At 44.5% G+C, this 15,644-nt stretch overlaps 1 protein-coding gene across 1 annotated transcript in view; it reads left to right on the top strand.

Annotated features, from left to right (window-relative positions):
- Window positions 1–15,644, top strand: part of TRRAP (transformation/transcription domain associated protein) — a 110,846-nt gene that overhangs the window by 16,446 nt on the left and 78,756 nt on the right. The window contains exons 12-21 of the mRNA XM_082669519.1: window positions 659–797; window positions 3,103–3,181; window positions 4,709–4,943; window positions 5,578–5,944; window positions 6,033–6,130; window positions 6,618–6,812; window positions 7,616–7,807; window positions 10,142–10,307; window positions 11,903–12,159; window positions 14,194–14,394. Of these exons, the coding sequence (XP_082525645.1) occupies window positions 659–797; window positions 3,103–3,181; window positions 4,709–4,943; window positions 5,578–5,944; window positions 6,033–6,130; window positions 6,618–6,812; window positions 7,616–7,807; window positions 10,142–10,307; window positions 11,903–12,159; window positions 14,194–14,394 (1,929 nt within the window). The remainder of the gene's footprint in view (window positions 1–658; window positions 798–3,102; window positions 3,182–4,708; window positions 4,944–5,577; window positions 5,945–6,032; window positions 6,131–6,617; window positions 6,813–7,615; window positions 7,808–10,141; window positions 10,308–11,902; window positions 12,160–14,193; window positions 14,395–15,644) is intronic.

Genomic DNA, 15,644 nt, shown 5'->3' on the forward strand with positions numbered 1-15,644 from the left:
AATGTGTGTGTCAAATTGTTTTTATTCTAAACTACCTTTGAAAACATTTGTAGCCTTCTCCCCCCTCCCTTTTTAATGTGTTTAACTCGATAATGATAACTTACACTAAGAAAATGGAACATTTGTAAAAAAAAAAAGAAAAATCTGGATTAGATACCCCTTGATATTTTAGTCAGCTTGAGTTATTGTGAATAGCTTCCTGAAACACCTCAAAAAGCAGTTGTGACTGGAGCGCATTCTGAGCTGATTAAAGGTGTCTTTGGTGTCATTCACAACTTACATCAATGGGACGACTCAGTAAATAGTTTTGTTTTTTAACTTCAATATTTATTTCTTCCTCCTTCCCTCTAACAGGGAAGCAATACATATTCACTGTTGAAAGTTGGGAAAATACAGAAAATACAGGAAGGCCTCCATGATCCCATGATGTAAAAGAAACTGCTCCATGTGGCTGCCCCTCCTTCCGGGGTGGCATTGTGCACACAAACTGCTAAGACTTTTCGGATAGTACTTGTGTGTTAGGCCTATTACTTTCTGAGGGTCCTTTGAGCCAAGCTTACTCTTACTGAATTTTTTAAAAGTTTATAAAACTTGGGTTTTTCTTAACAACTGCCTATCAGTATAACTGTGTTGTTTTCCTTTTTTTTTTTTTTAACAGGAGTTGGTGACTAAGTACTCTCAGCAAATGGTAAAAGGAATGTTACAGCTACTTTCAAATTGTCCAGCAGAAACTGCGCACCTCAGAAAGGAGCTTCTGATTGCCGCGAAGCACATCCTCACTACCGAGCTGCGAAACCGTACGTCTGTCTTGCCTCTGGCCACTCGCCTGTCTGTGAATGTGGGCCTGCTGCTGGCGGTCCATTGTGTGCTGAGCCTGCAGCTCGCTCAGTATTTTGGCTCTGTGTGTCCTTTCTTTATTGCTATTTTAGGTGTATTTTTTCTCCTTTATCTGCCTCTCTACCTCCCGCTCTCTCTGCCTGCCCATCCCTCCTTCCTTCTCTCTCTCTCTTTCTCTCTGCCCATCTTTTTTGCCTGCCACCAGGGTTCTCCCTTTGTCTTCTCAACAGTTTCATAATTAATGTGATAATTTCCTTAGCACAGTTTATGGTCTGGGTATCTCTTAGTACTTCTCTGCCTTCTGACTGCCTGTCTTTTGACATTGCAAATAGCCATTTGCTTTCTGACTCACAGCCAGCAATCTTTAAAAGGTGAGAAGAAAACAGTGTTTTCTTTCTCCATGTTGTGAAAATGATGGAAGAGTTTTAAATGGGATGTTTTAAAATCTATTTACTGAAGTGACTGAGTTGTGTCTGGAGCACCATTGTCAGATTAATTTTCGGTATTCCTGCCATTGGAATAATAAGAACTTTGGAGGTGCCTTGGGGAGCCACGGAGCAGGAGGTTTCTCCTTGTTGAAGTGCTGACAGATTAAAAACCCTTCTCATGGTTATCAGATAACCTCTGATCCGTCACACACGACCAGGCCCTCTTTTGAGACCATAAAGCTTGGTTTCAGTCTTGTTAACGCTACAAAGATTGACAGATATCCAAGATGCTACTCTCCAAGGTTAGATCGTGTTAGGCTGGTTGAATTCAGCTTTTAAAGGCTGCTGTTGCTTTTTTTTTTTTTCTAAACAAGATACTTTATTTTGAAGCCCGTAGTGGTTCCCAGACTTAAACAGGTAACATCATGACATCTCAAATTTTCATTGAAAGAAACCTATAAAGAATCATGTTAAATGTTAGCCATATTATAAATACAAAACATGCATGCATATATTTAAAATTTACACATCCACTACCAAATGTTAGTGAAAACATTCCTTGGTTGGCATCCAAAATGATATCAGACGGTCACCCATTTGTGCTAATCCTGAGGAGCAGTAGTTTGGAAAAACCTGACTGTTTAACAGATTTATCTGTTTCCCTAGAAAATCTGATTCTGGGTCTTTTTTTTTTTTTTTTTTTGCGCGGGCCCCTCACTGTTGTGGCCTCTCCTGTTGCGGAGCACAGGCTCTGGACGTGCAGGCTCAGCGGCCATGGCTCACGGGCCCAGCCGCTCCGCGGCATGTGGGATCCCCCCGGACCGGGTCACAAACCCGCGTCCCCTGCATCGGCAGGCGGACCCTCAACCACTGCGCCACCAAGGAAGCCCCTGATTCTGGGTCTTGAATGTGATCTGGAAGCCAGTGCCGTGCAACTTAATTTCTTCTCTGCACACATCACTCATCCCCGCAGCCGGCCCTCCGGCATGTGGGGTCTCAGCCCTTTGCATGTTTCCTTTGTGCCTCCTTCCTCCTGGCCACCTCGCCATGGGTAGCGGGGCATGTCCCCTCCTCCGACCTCAGGGACTACTTGTGGCTTCTCTCGTTTTTCTTCCTGTGCTGCCTGGCTGTAGGAGGCATCTCTCCAGTGTGCATGTGTCTTGTATCTTTGATCCTCAGTAGCTATTTGCTGGCAAAGAATGTACTGTTTGCTCTACTGTTTGCCACCCTGTGTGCGCAACCTCAGAAACGCCAGTTGTCCCTGAGTGGGGACCAGCTGTTCCACCCCGAGAGGGCCTCAGCCTGCAGAGGAGCGGGGGGAGGTTTGGTGGTGGCTCTGCCTGGGACCCCTAACTTGGGACCCATGCCTGTGAGAACACTAGGATGTCCTAGACCTTTGTAATTCCTATGGAGAAGTATCCTTATTTCTCCATAATGACTAACCTTACAGTCTTGAAGAAGGACGACTTCAGGGCAGTGAATAAAGGGGCCTTTAGGGAATACTGTCCCCTTGGGTGGATCATGCCAGCTTTTAAGGACAGTGGACAGCACCTCCCTTGAAGCATTGGGGGCGAGTTCCCCTCCAGCGATACGAGGCTCACGGTTTTATTCTCTGACACTGAATGTGATCCTGACCGCGTCTCTGTGACACGTGGCTGGTGTGGCCCAGCACAGCCAGCGTCTTAGACTAAAGTAGCTCGTGTGCCTTCGTGTTCCCCACGCCGCCCCACATCTGGATTGCTCGTTGGTACAGGCTGGCTCCTGTGAAAGTACTATTAAGTGACTTACACACACCCGGTTTGGTTGGTGATGTATGCAATGGATGTTTGTGTTCCAGAGTTCATTCCTTGCATGGACAAGCTGTTTGATGAATCCATACTAATTGGCTCAGGATATACTGCTCGAGAGACTCTCAGGTATGATGTTGAACCCGTGATATCTGGTCTATTCAGTGCCAGGGACCGTGGATCCTGACACTTCCTTAGCATTTCAATGAGCGTGGACTGTTGGGCCTTTTCCTCTCCCATTGGATTTAGAATTGCGGGAAGTTTCGGAAACGCCTTAGTTTGCTTCTAGTGCCTTGGCTTAATCAGAGTAGTTGTCTTGATTTAAACTGTAGGTAGAACTATCTGACTAGTGTTAGTTGTTTTGCTTTCTAAGTAGTAAATGCACCTTTTTATTAAAAAAAGTATTTGATAACCTACTAAGAAGAAAGGAGAGAAAACTTTGGTTCTCCATAAGGAGATCAACTAACGTGGGTAATATTTTGAACTGTTTCCTCCTAGTCTTTATTTCTCATGCATTTTATAAAATAAATATAGTTGTGATCATGCTTATTATTTCTAAAGGAAAGAATTAACATTTAATCATCTTTCACAATGTAAAATGGATCAACATTAGTCATTTTTTGGTTCTAACAAGGGAGGTGTGATTGATCGTATGAAAAGTATGCAGAATATTCTGAATATGGTGTAGACGGTTCACTGTGTTTTCTATATAAAACACTGTTGTAAAATATCGAGTAAGACATTCTTTATAACTTGGGGTTGAACCCGCCTGAATGGATGTTAGATTGAAACCCTCCAGTGGTTTCTGTCGGTCGCCCTTAGACAAAACCCAGACTCTTGACCATGGCATGTGGCCCCCGCGGGGTTTGACTCTGCTCTCTCTGCCTGACCTGCTGCGGCCATGCGGGCCTCTGCGGCTCCTCGACTCCCCCAGGCAGTTCCCAATCAGGGCCTTGACCTGCCAGTTTCCTCCAGATGGAAATGTCCCTGGCTGAGGTCACAGAGCCGATGTCACCTCGGAGGGGCTTTCTCTGGCCCCCACCAGTTTTTCTCCTGGTGCCTTTTCACATCTCCTGCAGCACTTAGCAACTTGCACAGTTGATTTCTTTACTCGTGTGTTCCCCCCCGCCCCGGAAATAAGCTTCCTGAGAACAGGAGCTCTATTTACTGGGGTCACTGGCATCCCTGGTGCTGGGCGCAGTGTCTGGCACATGGCAGGTGTCCAGACGTTCAGTGAGTGAAAGTGCTGGGTGGCCTGAACACTACTGTTGCGGCTCAATAAAATATATGGTATATAAGGTGTTATTTGACAGAGGCTGTTCAGCTTTGAGCAGCAGAACCCATTTAGTGCACAATCAAGCTGGTAGTTACTTCTGCTCAGATTAACTAGATGTGCTGGTATAAACATGATGCGCACAAAGTTAACCTTTTTAATTTAGAAAGTAAAGATTTAAGCAAAAAGACAAGGCCTGAGCCTTCTAATCATGTAGCTGGGAGGAAATAACAGGGGGGAAACTGGGGCCCTATAAAGCGTGCCCCAGATGAGCCATCCCACTGGGGGTGTTCCTGGGGCGCAGGTAGTGGTGGAGATGGTGGCCCACAGCCGAGGCGGGTGGGGCCGCTGAGATGCAAACTAGCAGAGGTCTCTGCCCGCAGGCCCCTCGCCTACAGCACGCTGGCCGACCTTGTGCACCACGTCCGTCAGCACCTGCCCCTCAGTGACCTCTCCCTCGCCGTCCAGCTCTTCGCCAAGAATATTGATGATGAGTCCCTGCCCAGCAGCATCCAGACCATGTCCTGCAAGCTCCTGCTCAACCTGGTGGACTGCATCCGCTCCAAGAGCGAGCAGGAGAGCGGCAATGGGCGGGACGTGCTGATGCGGATGCTGGAGGTACCGGTTCCCTCCGCGTCTTCACCGCACGGCGCTCCACTCACATGAGCGCTTTGCTGGCAGTTCACGGGCCGCCCAGTTGCCAGCTTGGTCCTGGGTGTTTAGACCACCTGGGTTCAAACCCCCACTACCCCATCAACTAGCCAAGGATCCTTGGGCGAGATGCTTGACCTGCCAGATGCTGGTCTGCCTGTCTTCTAACCAGGGACAGTCACAGTGTCTGCTTCCTAGGATTGTTTGAGATGAGTAGGGCAGCACGTGAGCTCTTAGCACAGTTCCTGGCGAGTAATCAGGAGAGGTGTTTTCTGGGACACTGCCTAGCCAAGTGCTACCTTATCTGTGAACTTCTCTGGAGAGATACCCAGGGTGCCTGGGTCAGGGGTAGATAGTGTGGATCCCGGAGCAGTCCCCGGTCGCATCCAGGCCCTGCTCATCAGGCCAGTCACCCAGCTCTCCTGAGCTGCTTCTCCACGGATGAAGTGGAGATGGTGACACTTGCTGTAGTACCTGTGGGGGAAGAGCACCAACTTCAGCAGGTGGTTTCAGAGAGAGTTTTTTTCTGTCTTCTGGAAGGGTTGTTGGCCTATTGAAGAGGAATGATTTTTGTCTCCCCTCCACTTTCTCTTCCTGACAGGTTTTTGTTCTCAAATTCCACACCATTGCGAGGTACCAGCTCTCTGCCATTTTTAAGAAGTGCAAGCCTCAGTCGGAACTCGGAGCCGTGGAAGCAGCTCTGCCGGGGGTGCCTGCGGCCCCTGCAGCTCCCGGCCCTGCCCCTTCCCCAGCCCCCGTTCCCGCCCCAGCCCCGGCCCCACCCCCACCCCCCACCCCTGCCACCCCTGTGACACCAGCCCCCGTGCCTCCCTTTGAGAAGCAAGGAGAAAAGGACAAGGAAGACAAGCAGACATTCCAAGTTACGGATTGCCGGAGTTTGGTAAAAACCTTGGTCTGTGGCGTCAAGACAATCACGTGGGGCATAACGTCGTGCAAAGCGCCTGGTGGTAATTGTGCTCTTGAATCATTTCGACAAATGATGTTTTTCATAGAGTGGGTTTTATTCACATTAACTTATTGTGCTCTCTTTTCCAGAAGCTCAGTTCATTCCCAACAAGCAGTTGCAGCCCAAAGAGACTCAGATTTACATAAAACTTGTGAAATATGCAATGCAGGCTTTAGATATTTATCAGGTAAGGCAGTGAGTGCCCTCAAACCAGGCTCCTGAGTGTGGAAAATGCCTCTTAGAATTAGAGGTGCTAGTGATGGAAGGGGTCTCAGAAATCTGTTACTATTTGGATGGTCTAGAGTATTCATATACCGAGGTTTGCTTTTGTTCTGTAGCATAGGGTTGCATTTATGGTGAGAATTCCTGTGTCAGTGTATTTTGAGGGGCAGATGGTGTAAAGGGAATGCAATAGAAACGATATTTAATTTTACTAAATTTCTTACTGTTTTAAACACCTAATGAAGGTTTTTGTTTTCTGAGGTCTTCTCCCCCCCCCCCGCAAATTTAAGGTGAAAATAGAGAATTTAAAAGATTTGGGAGGGGGGAGGTGGCGGAGATATGTTATCTAATTCAAATACTCTGTTTTAAGTATTCAGTTGATCTGATCGTGTATTGGAATATATTCAGAGATATTCAGTTTTAATTCCCGTGTTTTTTTTTTCCTGTGCTAGGTCCAGATAGCAGGAAATGGACAGACATACATTCGAGTAGCAAACTGCCAAACTGTTAGAATGAAGGAAGAGAAGGAGGTATTGGAGCACTTTGCCGGCGTCTTCACGATGATGAACCCATTAACGTTTAAAGAAATCTTTCAGACTACAGTCCCTTATATGGTGGAAAGAATCTCAAAAAATTATGCTCTTCAGGTATGACACTCATGTTCTTTCAACATGTGTCGAATACTTGGTGTTCCTTTTATTTTGTAAGTGATGTGCCTAAGGATAGTGCTGTAGAGCAAAATTTAGAGAACTATTAGGCTGTAGTAAAAGAAAAATTTCAAAAGTTTAAGATGCTTTGGACCACTTCCTTTCATAGTAGAAATTAAATACGTGTTAGATGTAGGCTCTTGGTCCTTGATGGTGACAATAAAATGACAGATTAAGTACTTAAGTGAACTCCACTCAGTGCTCAAATCGGTTTTGTTTTTTTTCTTTTGGTGGATAATTCATTTCTTGAAGTGTCTGATACAGATTTGATTTTGTAATTTTGGAAAGTTCATTATTTTTTCTTGAATCCGCTTTGGGGAAGTAATGATTTTTTTTATTTTTTAACTGAAATAATGTGTGTTGTTTTAAGCCATTGCACTTTAGGGTAATTTGTTACAAAGTAATAGGTAACTGATACAATTGCCATATGGTAGTTTTCTTTTCTTTTTTTTTTTTCACAACTCACACACACACACTGTATTCTATTTTACAAGAGATAAATAAACTGACACCAAGCATTGTAAATGGATGACCACAACAAAAGCAACAATGTTGCAGTTACCAAACATGAAACACACTCACACTATGTCATAATATTGACATTCAGTCCAGGAATCCTCCACTGTAACAGCTCCTTTACTTTGCAGTGAAAATTGATGTGTATATTTTTTGCCCCTGAGTCCTTGTGGGATTTTTTTTTTGGAAGTAATGATTTTTGTCACATGTGTTTCTTGTTTTGACAGATTGTTGCCAATTCCTTCTTGGCAAATCCTACTACCTCTGCTCTGTTTGCTACAATTCTGGTGGAATATCTCCTGGACCGCCTGCCAGAAATGGGCTCCAATGTGGAGCTCTCCAACCTGTACCTCAAACTGTTCAAGTTGGTCTTTGGCTCCGTCTCCCTCTTCGCAGCTGAAAACGAACAAATGCTGAAGGTAAACTCAGATCCAAGCTGTGCATTGTGTTTGGGTTTTTTTGTTGTTGCTTTTTAATTTTCTTCATTTTGAACAGAAACTGGCTTTGCTCTTTATATTTATAAATATTGTAATATTGAATTAATAAATGTTTACAACGAATCAGGGCCAAGTGTAGAAAACATTTCATGTGTTTCTAAAGCAGAGCTTAATCTATTTGTCTCCTAATCCAAAATGAACACTTCAGAGCTCTCGTGGTAGGCAGGGGTTGTCATTAGTCTTGGCACCCTGATTTTCTTTTTTAAACTCATTTCTTGTGTGGACCACACAAGTAGTGTAGGAGCACACTGTGCTTTTTTTTTTTTTTTTTAAATTGAGTGACGCAGAAGAATATAAGAGGAAAAAACATCTTACCTCTCAGATCCAATGGGAAATGGTTGGCTGTGTAACAGTTCTCATCACATACCCGTCTTCCACAGCACATCTCTGTGTTCATATTTTCTGTGGCAGCACATAAACATCCCATTTCAGGGCTATTTGTTCATTTTTCCCCTCTGAATCAAGAGCTCTAGCCAATTTGTGTCCTTTATTAAGACCATCTGGGAGGGATGTGTCTCATAACACATTTTTATAGATGACTAATCCTATACGTGTAATTTTATCTCATCAGTTATTTGACTCTAGCAAATGGCAGAAACCAATGCATGGTTACATCATCCACTAAAGGCAGCAGATGGAACAAAAACCTTATCAAAATTCTCTTCCACTTAATTTCTGTAGAAGGTTGAATATTATCATCAGTTCTGTCTGAAGAGAGATGTTTTCCCATAGGGGAAAAGATCTATTTTTTTCTGAAGTAAATATATAGGTGGTGATATAAAGCACCAGTAATTTGTGCTTTTATGTGACAGTTTCCTCCATTTTTTCAGTTATATAGTAATCAGTTGTCAACAACCTTGACATTACTTCTGTGTTAGTATAAAAAGAAAATATTCAAATTTTTAGAAAGATATAAAATATTTAATAGTCTTTGTCCACATAATTTGGTATCTTCAAATAATTCCATTTTTGCCGATATCTGGGACAATATGTAGAACAAAAACCAACAAAAAAGAGAATTAAAAAAAAATAAAATAAAAAGAGAATAAAACCTAATAGATTAGACAAGTCTAATGATGGGGTTTTGGAATATTGTTCAAGAAAGATGTTCAAAGAATAATTTCATAGAACGTTTTGTCATGAGACTAATATATGTGATTTATCCATAAAAGAAATATATCTTGCCATATACAGTAACAGACTTGTAATTGTATCACTGACTATACAGGTAGTTTACAGGTCACAGTTCACTTTAAATACACCTGCAAAAAAATTCACATCAAACTTAACCTGTCACATGTCAAAACTAGGATTTGAAGTACAAGATAAAAAACTAATCTGTCTTAAAATGTTGATTAAACTTACTATAAGCTAATAAAATGCTCATGAACACATTTTTCGATTAAGTCTTCTAAAATGTTACCATCTCATATGTCTTTTGAGGTTCTTCCAAACTTTGCATGTATGGTATTTGGTAGTGAAGTTTCAGTTCCTTTAGGTTGCATTTTGCATTCTGATAGTTAAGGAACAGGCTTCTTTCATTTTGTTTGATTTTTTTTTAAAGTTTATTTTATTTTATAAATTTATTTATTTATTTATTTTTGGCGGCATTAGGTCTTCATTGCAACATGTGGGCTTACTCTAGTTGCGGCGAGCAGGGGCTAGTCTTCATTGTGGTGTGTGGGCTTCTCATTGCGGTGGCTTCTCTTGTTGCAGAGCGTGGGCTCTAGGTGCACGGGCTTCAGCAGTTGTGGCACACGGGCTCAGTAGTTGTGGCTCGTGGGCTCTAGAGCTCAGGCTCAGTAGTTGTGGCTCACGGGCTTAGTTGCTCTGTAGCATGTGGGATCTTCCCGGACCAGGGATTGAACCCGTGTCACCTGCATTGGCAGGCGGATTCTTAACTACTGTGCTACCAGGGAAGTCCCTCATCTTGTTTGATTATTTGGTCTCATGAAGGACTGTTCACAAGAACAGTAGAGCTCACAGGCCCTCCAGTTCCTGTTGCAAAGTGTCTGCTCAGCATCATGTACCTACATAGTAAGATGGGAACCTAGTAAATGCTGCTTTCACAGCCAAACTGGTGGAAGCCTACATATGTTTTAGAAGAAATTAATTTGAGTCAAATAAAAGTTGGAAAATTTTTATTTTGTTTTTCCTTTTAGAATAAATTCATCAAAATTACCTTCCGTTCCTATCTTTTTGCAGTGAACCCTCCTCATTTAGAGCTTGTTAACCTGCCTTTTCTCCATCCTGCAGCCTCACCTGCACAAGATTGTGAACAGCTCAATGGAGCTCGCCCAGACTGCCAAAGAACCCTATAACTATTTCCTGCTGCTTCGAGCCTTGTTCCGCTCCATCGGGGGAGGTAGCCATGATCTCCTGTATCAGGAATTTTTGCCTCTCCTTCCAAACCTACTGCAAGGTCAGCGCAGTGATGTTGGTTGCCTTTTAGTCTTGTGCGCGTGCGTGGGTCTTGCTTCCCTTGCTTGCTGGGGTTCCTGCTCTGCACCTGGTGAAGGTCATGGTGAGGGGATGTATGTACATGTCCCCTGCAGTGTGTGTATGTGTGTGTCCATCCCTGTGTCCTCTCTTTAAAGGCAGTGCATCTTTAAAGGGATGGGTTTTTCTCCCTGCTCAGAGTTGAATGGGAGTTGGAAGGTCTTAGTTACCCCGGTTAGGACTTTGTTACATTTTTGTAGCGTTTGATAAGCAGTTCTAGAAAGTGATTTAGTAAGATCAGGGATCCCTAGATTGCAAGAGAATCAGAACAAGAAGGGAAAAAAACAAGTTACAAAGCTGATATAAGCTTTATATAAAATACATAAAAATATGTTTATATTTTTATCTAGTTGCTAACTTGCATAGACAGAATTCTTTTATTCCTGTGTGTTAGGAATGCTTTCAAGGTATATATAACTAAAAGGGATATTGGGTCCAGTGAATGTTTACAGGTATGAACTGACTAGAAACACTATCCTAGGAATTTTTTTTTTTTTTGTAAGGGTGAGCGCTTGGCAAGGGATTGAATCTTCACAACTGGGAAATCCTTGAAAATGATGAATGTAACATGGCCCTATGTCCCCCAGGCCAGGTGCTTAAAGAGGCCCATAGTCAGGCTCTGTCGTCCGTGTTTGACCCCGTCCCCAGTCTTCCCCAGCCTGCGCCCTCTGCTCTGATCAGTCTGATTTTCCCTCCTGCGCTCTTCCCAGCCTTACTTCTCCCCACCTGGTTTTGTTCAAGTACATCCCCTCCTTGGGAACTTAGCTGTGCCCTCTCCTCACCCACCTTCTCCTTTGGATTCTGAATCTGGTGTGGCTGCTGTGTGATGCCTTGGCCTTCCCTGATAGCTCCTCTTTCTTCAGCCTCAGCTGCCTGGGACGTGCCTTTGCGGCCACCGTTACTTGCTTTTCTCTTTCCACTTGTCTTTAAGGTTCTGTGGGCAGGTGCTGATCTGACATGTCTTAGGAAGGGGCTCAGTAAATACTTGGTTACCCTCGTGAAAAGTTGGGGGGTTGTGTTTATGAGCAGGAAGCTCCTCCCATTTATAAAAACCGAAAGTGGATTTTTTTTTAATGTTTATTTTAGAGCATAGACATCAACTGTGGTTTACTGGAAATCTGAAAAAACACGTAAGGTTATAAACATCAAGCTTGATATGGACACGTCATATTGGAGTCTGTTTCTTTAGACTGGGCTTATTCATAGCATGACATGATTTTTAAAAGTTTGATGTATAATATTAGTCCTTAATATTAACTTAATCAATATTAAATAGTATTAATTGTAACTGAAACTATGTGCAGCCTGCTGTTGTCACCACGAATAAGGTAGATGGAAGAGGTCACAGGGTACAGTTACAGAATAGATTTAGCTAACACAGAAATTATAAGGCGTAAAAAGCCTTCCTATTATCGGGTTGATGTTTATGTGAAAAGGCGGGTCACTTACTCTGTACAGTTAACTTGGGCATGTGTCTGGGAAGTAACTTCCCCCAACGGCCTCACACCCTGTGTTTAGGGCTGAACATGCTGCAGAGTGGCCTGCACAAGCAGCACATGAAGGACCTCTTCGTGGAGTTGTGTCTCACGGTGCCCGTGCGGCTGAGCTCGCTCCTGCCCTATCTGCCCATGTTGATGGACCCCTTGGTGTCGGCTCTCAACGGGTCGCAGACGTTGGTCAGCCAAGGCCTGAGGACTCTGGAGTTGTGTGTGGACAACCTGCAGCCCGACTTCCTCTATGACCACATCCAGCCGGTGCGCGCAGAGCTCATGCAGGTAAGTCTGCGTTTCTGTGCCGCCAGCAGAGGGCGACAGGACTTACGTATCTAGTTCTCACTGAGGATTTTAGGCTGTCAGTTTCAGAAGTGACTGGCCACTGTTGAGGTCGCCGTGCGGAGTGGTGGGCTCCCTGCTCTCTGGTGGGCTACTGGTGTAGGCGTCAACTTGCTGTGTGAGTCTTCTGGCTTACGAAACGATGTCAAGAAATATTGCAGGTATTGAGTGAATATTTGTTTTGCAGTATTGCTCCCCTTTCAGAGGGCTTTCACAGTGTCATGTTCTTGTGAAGTTGATGACTTGGGAAGGCAGGTGTTAAATGGCTGCTGTTTCTTCCAGGGAGATCCTCTCTTTATCCAGGAGAGATGTTGAGTTACACAGTAGAGACGCAAACTTGTAAAGGAAGTAGAGCTGTCTGGCCACCCCCAAAGGAAACAGCAGATAAGAAAGGAGGCAGTTTTGAAGGCATTTTATATTTTTGGTCATTAGAGCTCAGTGTCAAATATCAGGTTATTCCTTCATGTTTTGCTGATGGTAATGATTTGTAATGTGGTTGGTAATTGTTCGAGATTCAGGCTGCCTGTTGGTTACTCACCTGCCCCTTTGGTGTAGAGTATTTGGCCCCAAGTAGGTAGTCCAAATGCCAGCTTTCTGTGATGGGCAGTAACTCAAGTACAGGAGTCTCTGGACAGTAGGTTGGAGGTGCAACCAGGACTCGCCTGTCAGTCCTGAAATTTAGATCTTGGGCTCCATCTAGGCAGGAGAGCATGGCCTAGAGGTTGGGTTGGAGCCTCCAGGTCCAAGTCCAGTCATTTGGAGGCTTGACTGACTCTCGAGCCTGAGCGGAGAACAGGACCGTTGGTTCTGGAAGGCAGACCGTGGGCCCGACCCAAGCCTGGGTGAGCTTCCTGTGGGAAGAGGAGGCAAGGATGGGTTCTTGGGCCTCTTGCCCTTATGTGAGGCAGACAGCCCCAGGGAGAATTGGGTAAGGGCTTCTTGCTTTCGGAGGCACCGTTACCCTACCTGCTGGACAACTGGCAGAGTACCGTCAACCTGCTACGAACCTGTGCGAGTGCTGGGAGATTGAACCCTCCCGTTCCCAGTGCCACCCCCTCCTGGGGAGGTAAGCAGAAGACCCCTCTCCTGAGGATACCTGAGCTTTGGGTGGGCCAGGTGGAGGGTAAGGAGTCTTAGACTACATCTCTCGACAGTCATGAAGGGAAGCCTCTTTGGACCTACAGGAATGTAAGAGAAATTCGAATTTTGCTTTTAAGAAGAGTTCCAAGATTTTATGTTGACTGTCGTTGGACACTAATACCTGGCATTGTTACAGAAGGTGGTCTAAGAAAATAGGTTTAAATAGTGAGCTATGGTGATTTTCAGGGCTTATGATAATTTAGGTGAAAAGGTATGGGAAAACTGACAAGAGTGTTTGGGAACAATTGAGTACGTCTCTGTTCCTTATACTAATTGTGAGTACAAGGTACACAGTAACTCATTTTTCCCGTAATGCAGGTCCCTTTATGATCACTGTTTTCCCTCTTCGCTGTCCTTTGTAATATCAGATTTGAAATGTAAAAGGTAGTTTATATATCATGTTTGTAAGTTATAAAGCCTAATAATAGAAGTAAAAACCTGAGAAGGCACCATCTAACCCAAGGTCAAGAACTGTGGCAGCAAGTTGTGTTTTCCTCTCTGCTCCCCTATCCCATTTTGTATATCTGCCCAAACAATATGTTGTTCAGTTTTCTTGCCTTTGAGCTCTGCACTGTTTATGACATGCTACCATTTGTACTGTAGGAGCATGGAAGAACATTTATATTTATATGTGCATTTTCTGTAAAGTCATACGATTTCTCTGGAAGGACACACCTGACTAACATCGTTAGTTTCCAGAAGGGAACTGTGTGTTTGGGGGACGGAGGTGGGAGGAGGAGTTTTTGCCGTGTAGTCTTTCATAACTTTTGAGTTGAGATTGGGGGACCGTGGGACTGCATCGCCTCGGAGGGTTAATGAAAGCGTACTGACTTTCAGGCTTTGTGGCGCACTTTACGCAACCCTGCAGACAGCATTTCGCACGTGGCCTATCGTGTCCTTGGTAAATTTGGTGGCAGTAACAGAAAGATGTTGAAGGAGTCCCAGAAGCTGCACTACGTCGTGACTGAAGTTCAAGGCCCCAGTATCACAGTGGAGTTTTCTGACTGTAAAGCATCTCTTCAGCTCCCGATGGAGAAGGTAAATTTAGGAGTCTCTGGGAGTTTCTTAAAGATACTGTAAGTTTCATTTTAAGACGTTTAATTTCTATTTGAAAACATGGAAATAGAGCATATACTTTTGGGGTGGGAATTTCTAACTCAAAGGAGATGAAGATTTATTGGGGCCCAGCTTGGTCGGTTGGAGCTTCCATCATTCCAGGAGGCCAGTGGGTGGTGTTGCCCCTGAGGACGTTGGACCCTTGGGCAGGACTGTCCTTCTTGATGGACCAGGAGGTGTCGCCCAGCCCACCCCACCCTTGCACTTAGTCTGTTTTGATGTCCAATAGGTTTTACATTGTGTCATTTAGAACCTAGGTTAGTCCCGTTCCTGTCTCATTCCCGTCACTCCTGAGTACCTGCTTCTCTCCCAGTCTCTATCCAGACATGGCTCCTTAGCCCACCACGGACAGCTCTTTGGTTTCTCTCTGTGTGTCCTTTAGAACGCCTCTGCCCTTGTATAAAAATCAGCAGACTGTCCCCAGCGTGTTGTAGAGCACTCAGCCGCTTCTGCATGATCCTTACTGAACACCGCCCCTTCACCTTACTGACCCCTCCTGGTCCTTTGTCACACAGCTAAGGTTGTATTTATTACAATCTACGTTGTCACATTCGACTTTCCCCTTTTTATCATATGACCAGCCTTCCCGCCTGCATTACAGCTATTGTTACCGTGTCTTTTCAGAACACTTATCTAGCCGTTAATATAATGTGCATTTTTGGAAAGGGTTTTATAGAAGCCTTTCACGTGTATCTGAGTGACTCAGCCATTTCAGTGAGCCAGATGCTGGCTGGGATTCTTGAACTCCTTGCAGGCCTGGTCTTAACAGCATCCTGTGGCCTGGAACCACTCAAAGCCCTCCTTTTGCTCAGGCGCACTCTATTCTGTCCTGATGCATTGTATTGTAGAACTCAGCTTGTTTACCTTTCTGTATAAGGAGTTTACACACAGTAGTGATTTCTGTAATTCTTTTTTTTAAGCCAGACTTTACTGAACATTTGTGAGGAAGGGTACCCATCATGGGTAATGTCAGTCTGGAGTCGTTTCCTGTCGTCGTCTCTCAGTCCACCTGTCCCCCCTACACACACACACCTTTTCCTCCCAAGTTTCTCAAGCACACAAATTGTGTCCACCCCTCTCCCAGCCCCACCCCATAGAACGGTGTCGCTTTCCAGTCTTAGCTTCTCATCCAAACCTTTATCTAAATACTTGCCAAAATAAACACTAGTTTC

Source organism: Grampus griseus, assembly GCF_964374135.1.
Source record: "Grampus griseus genome assembly, chromosome: 14".
NCBI lineage: Eukaryota > Metazoa > Chordata > Mammalia > Artiodactyla > Delphinidae > Grampus > Grampus griseus.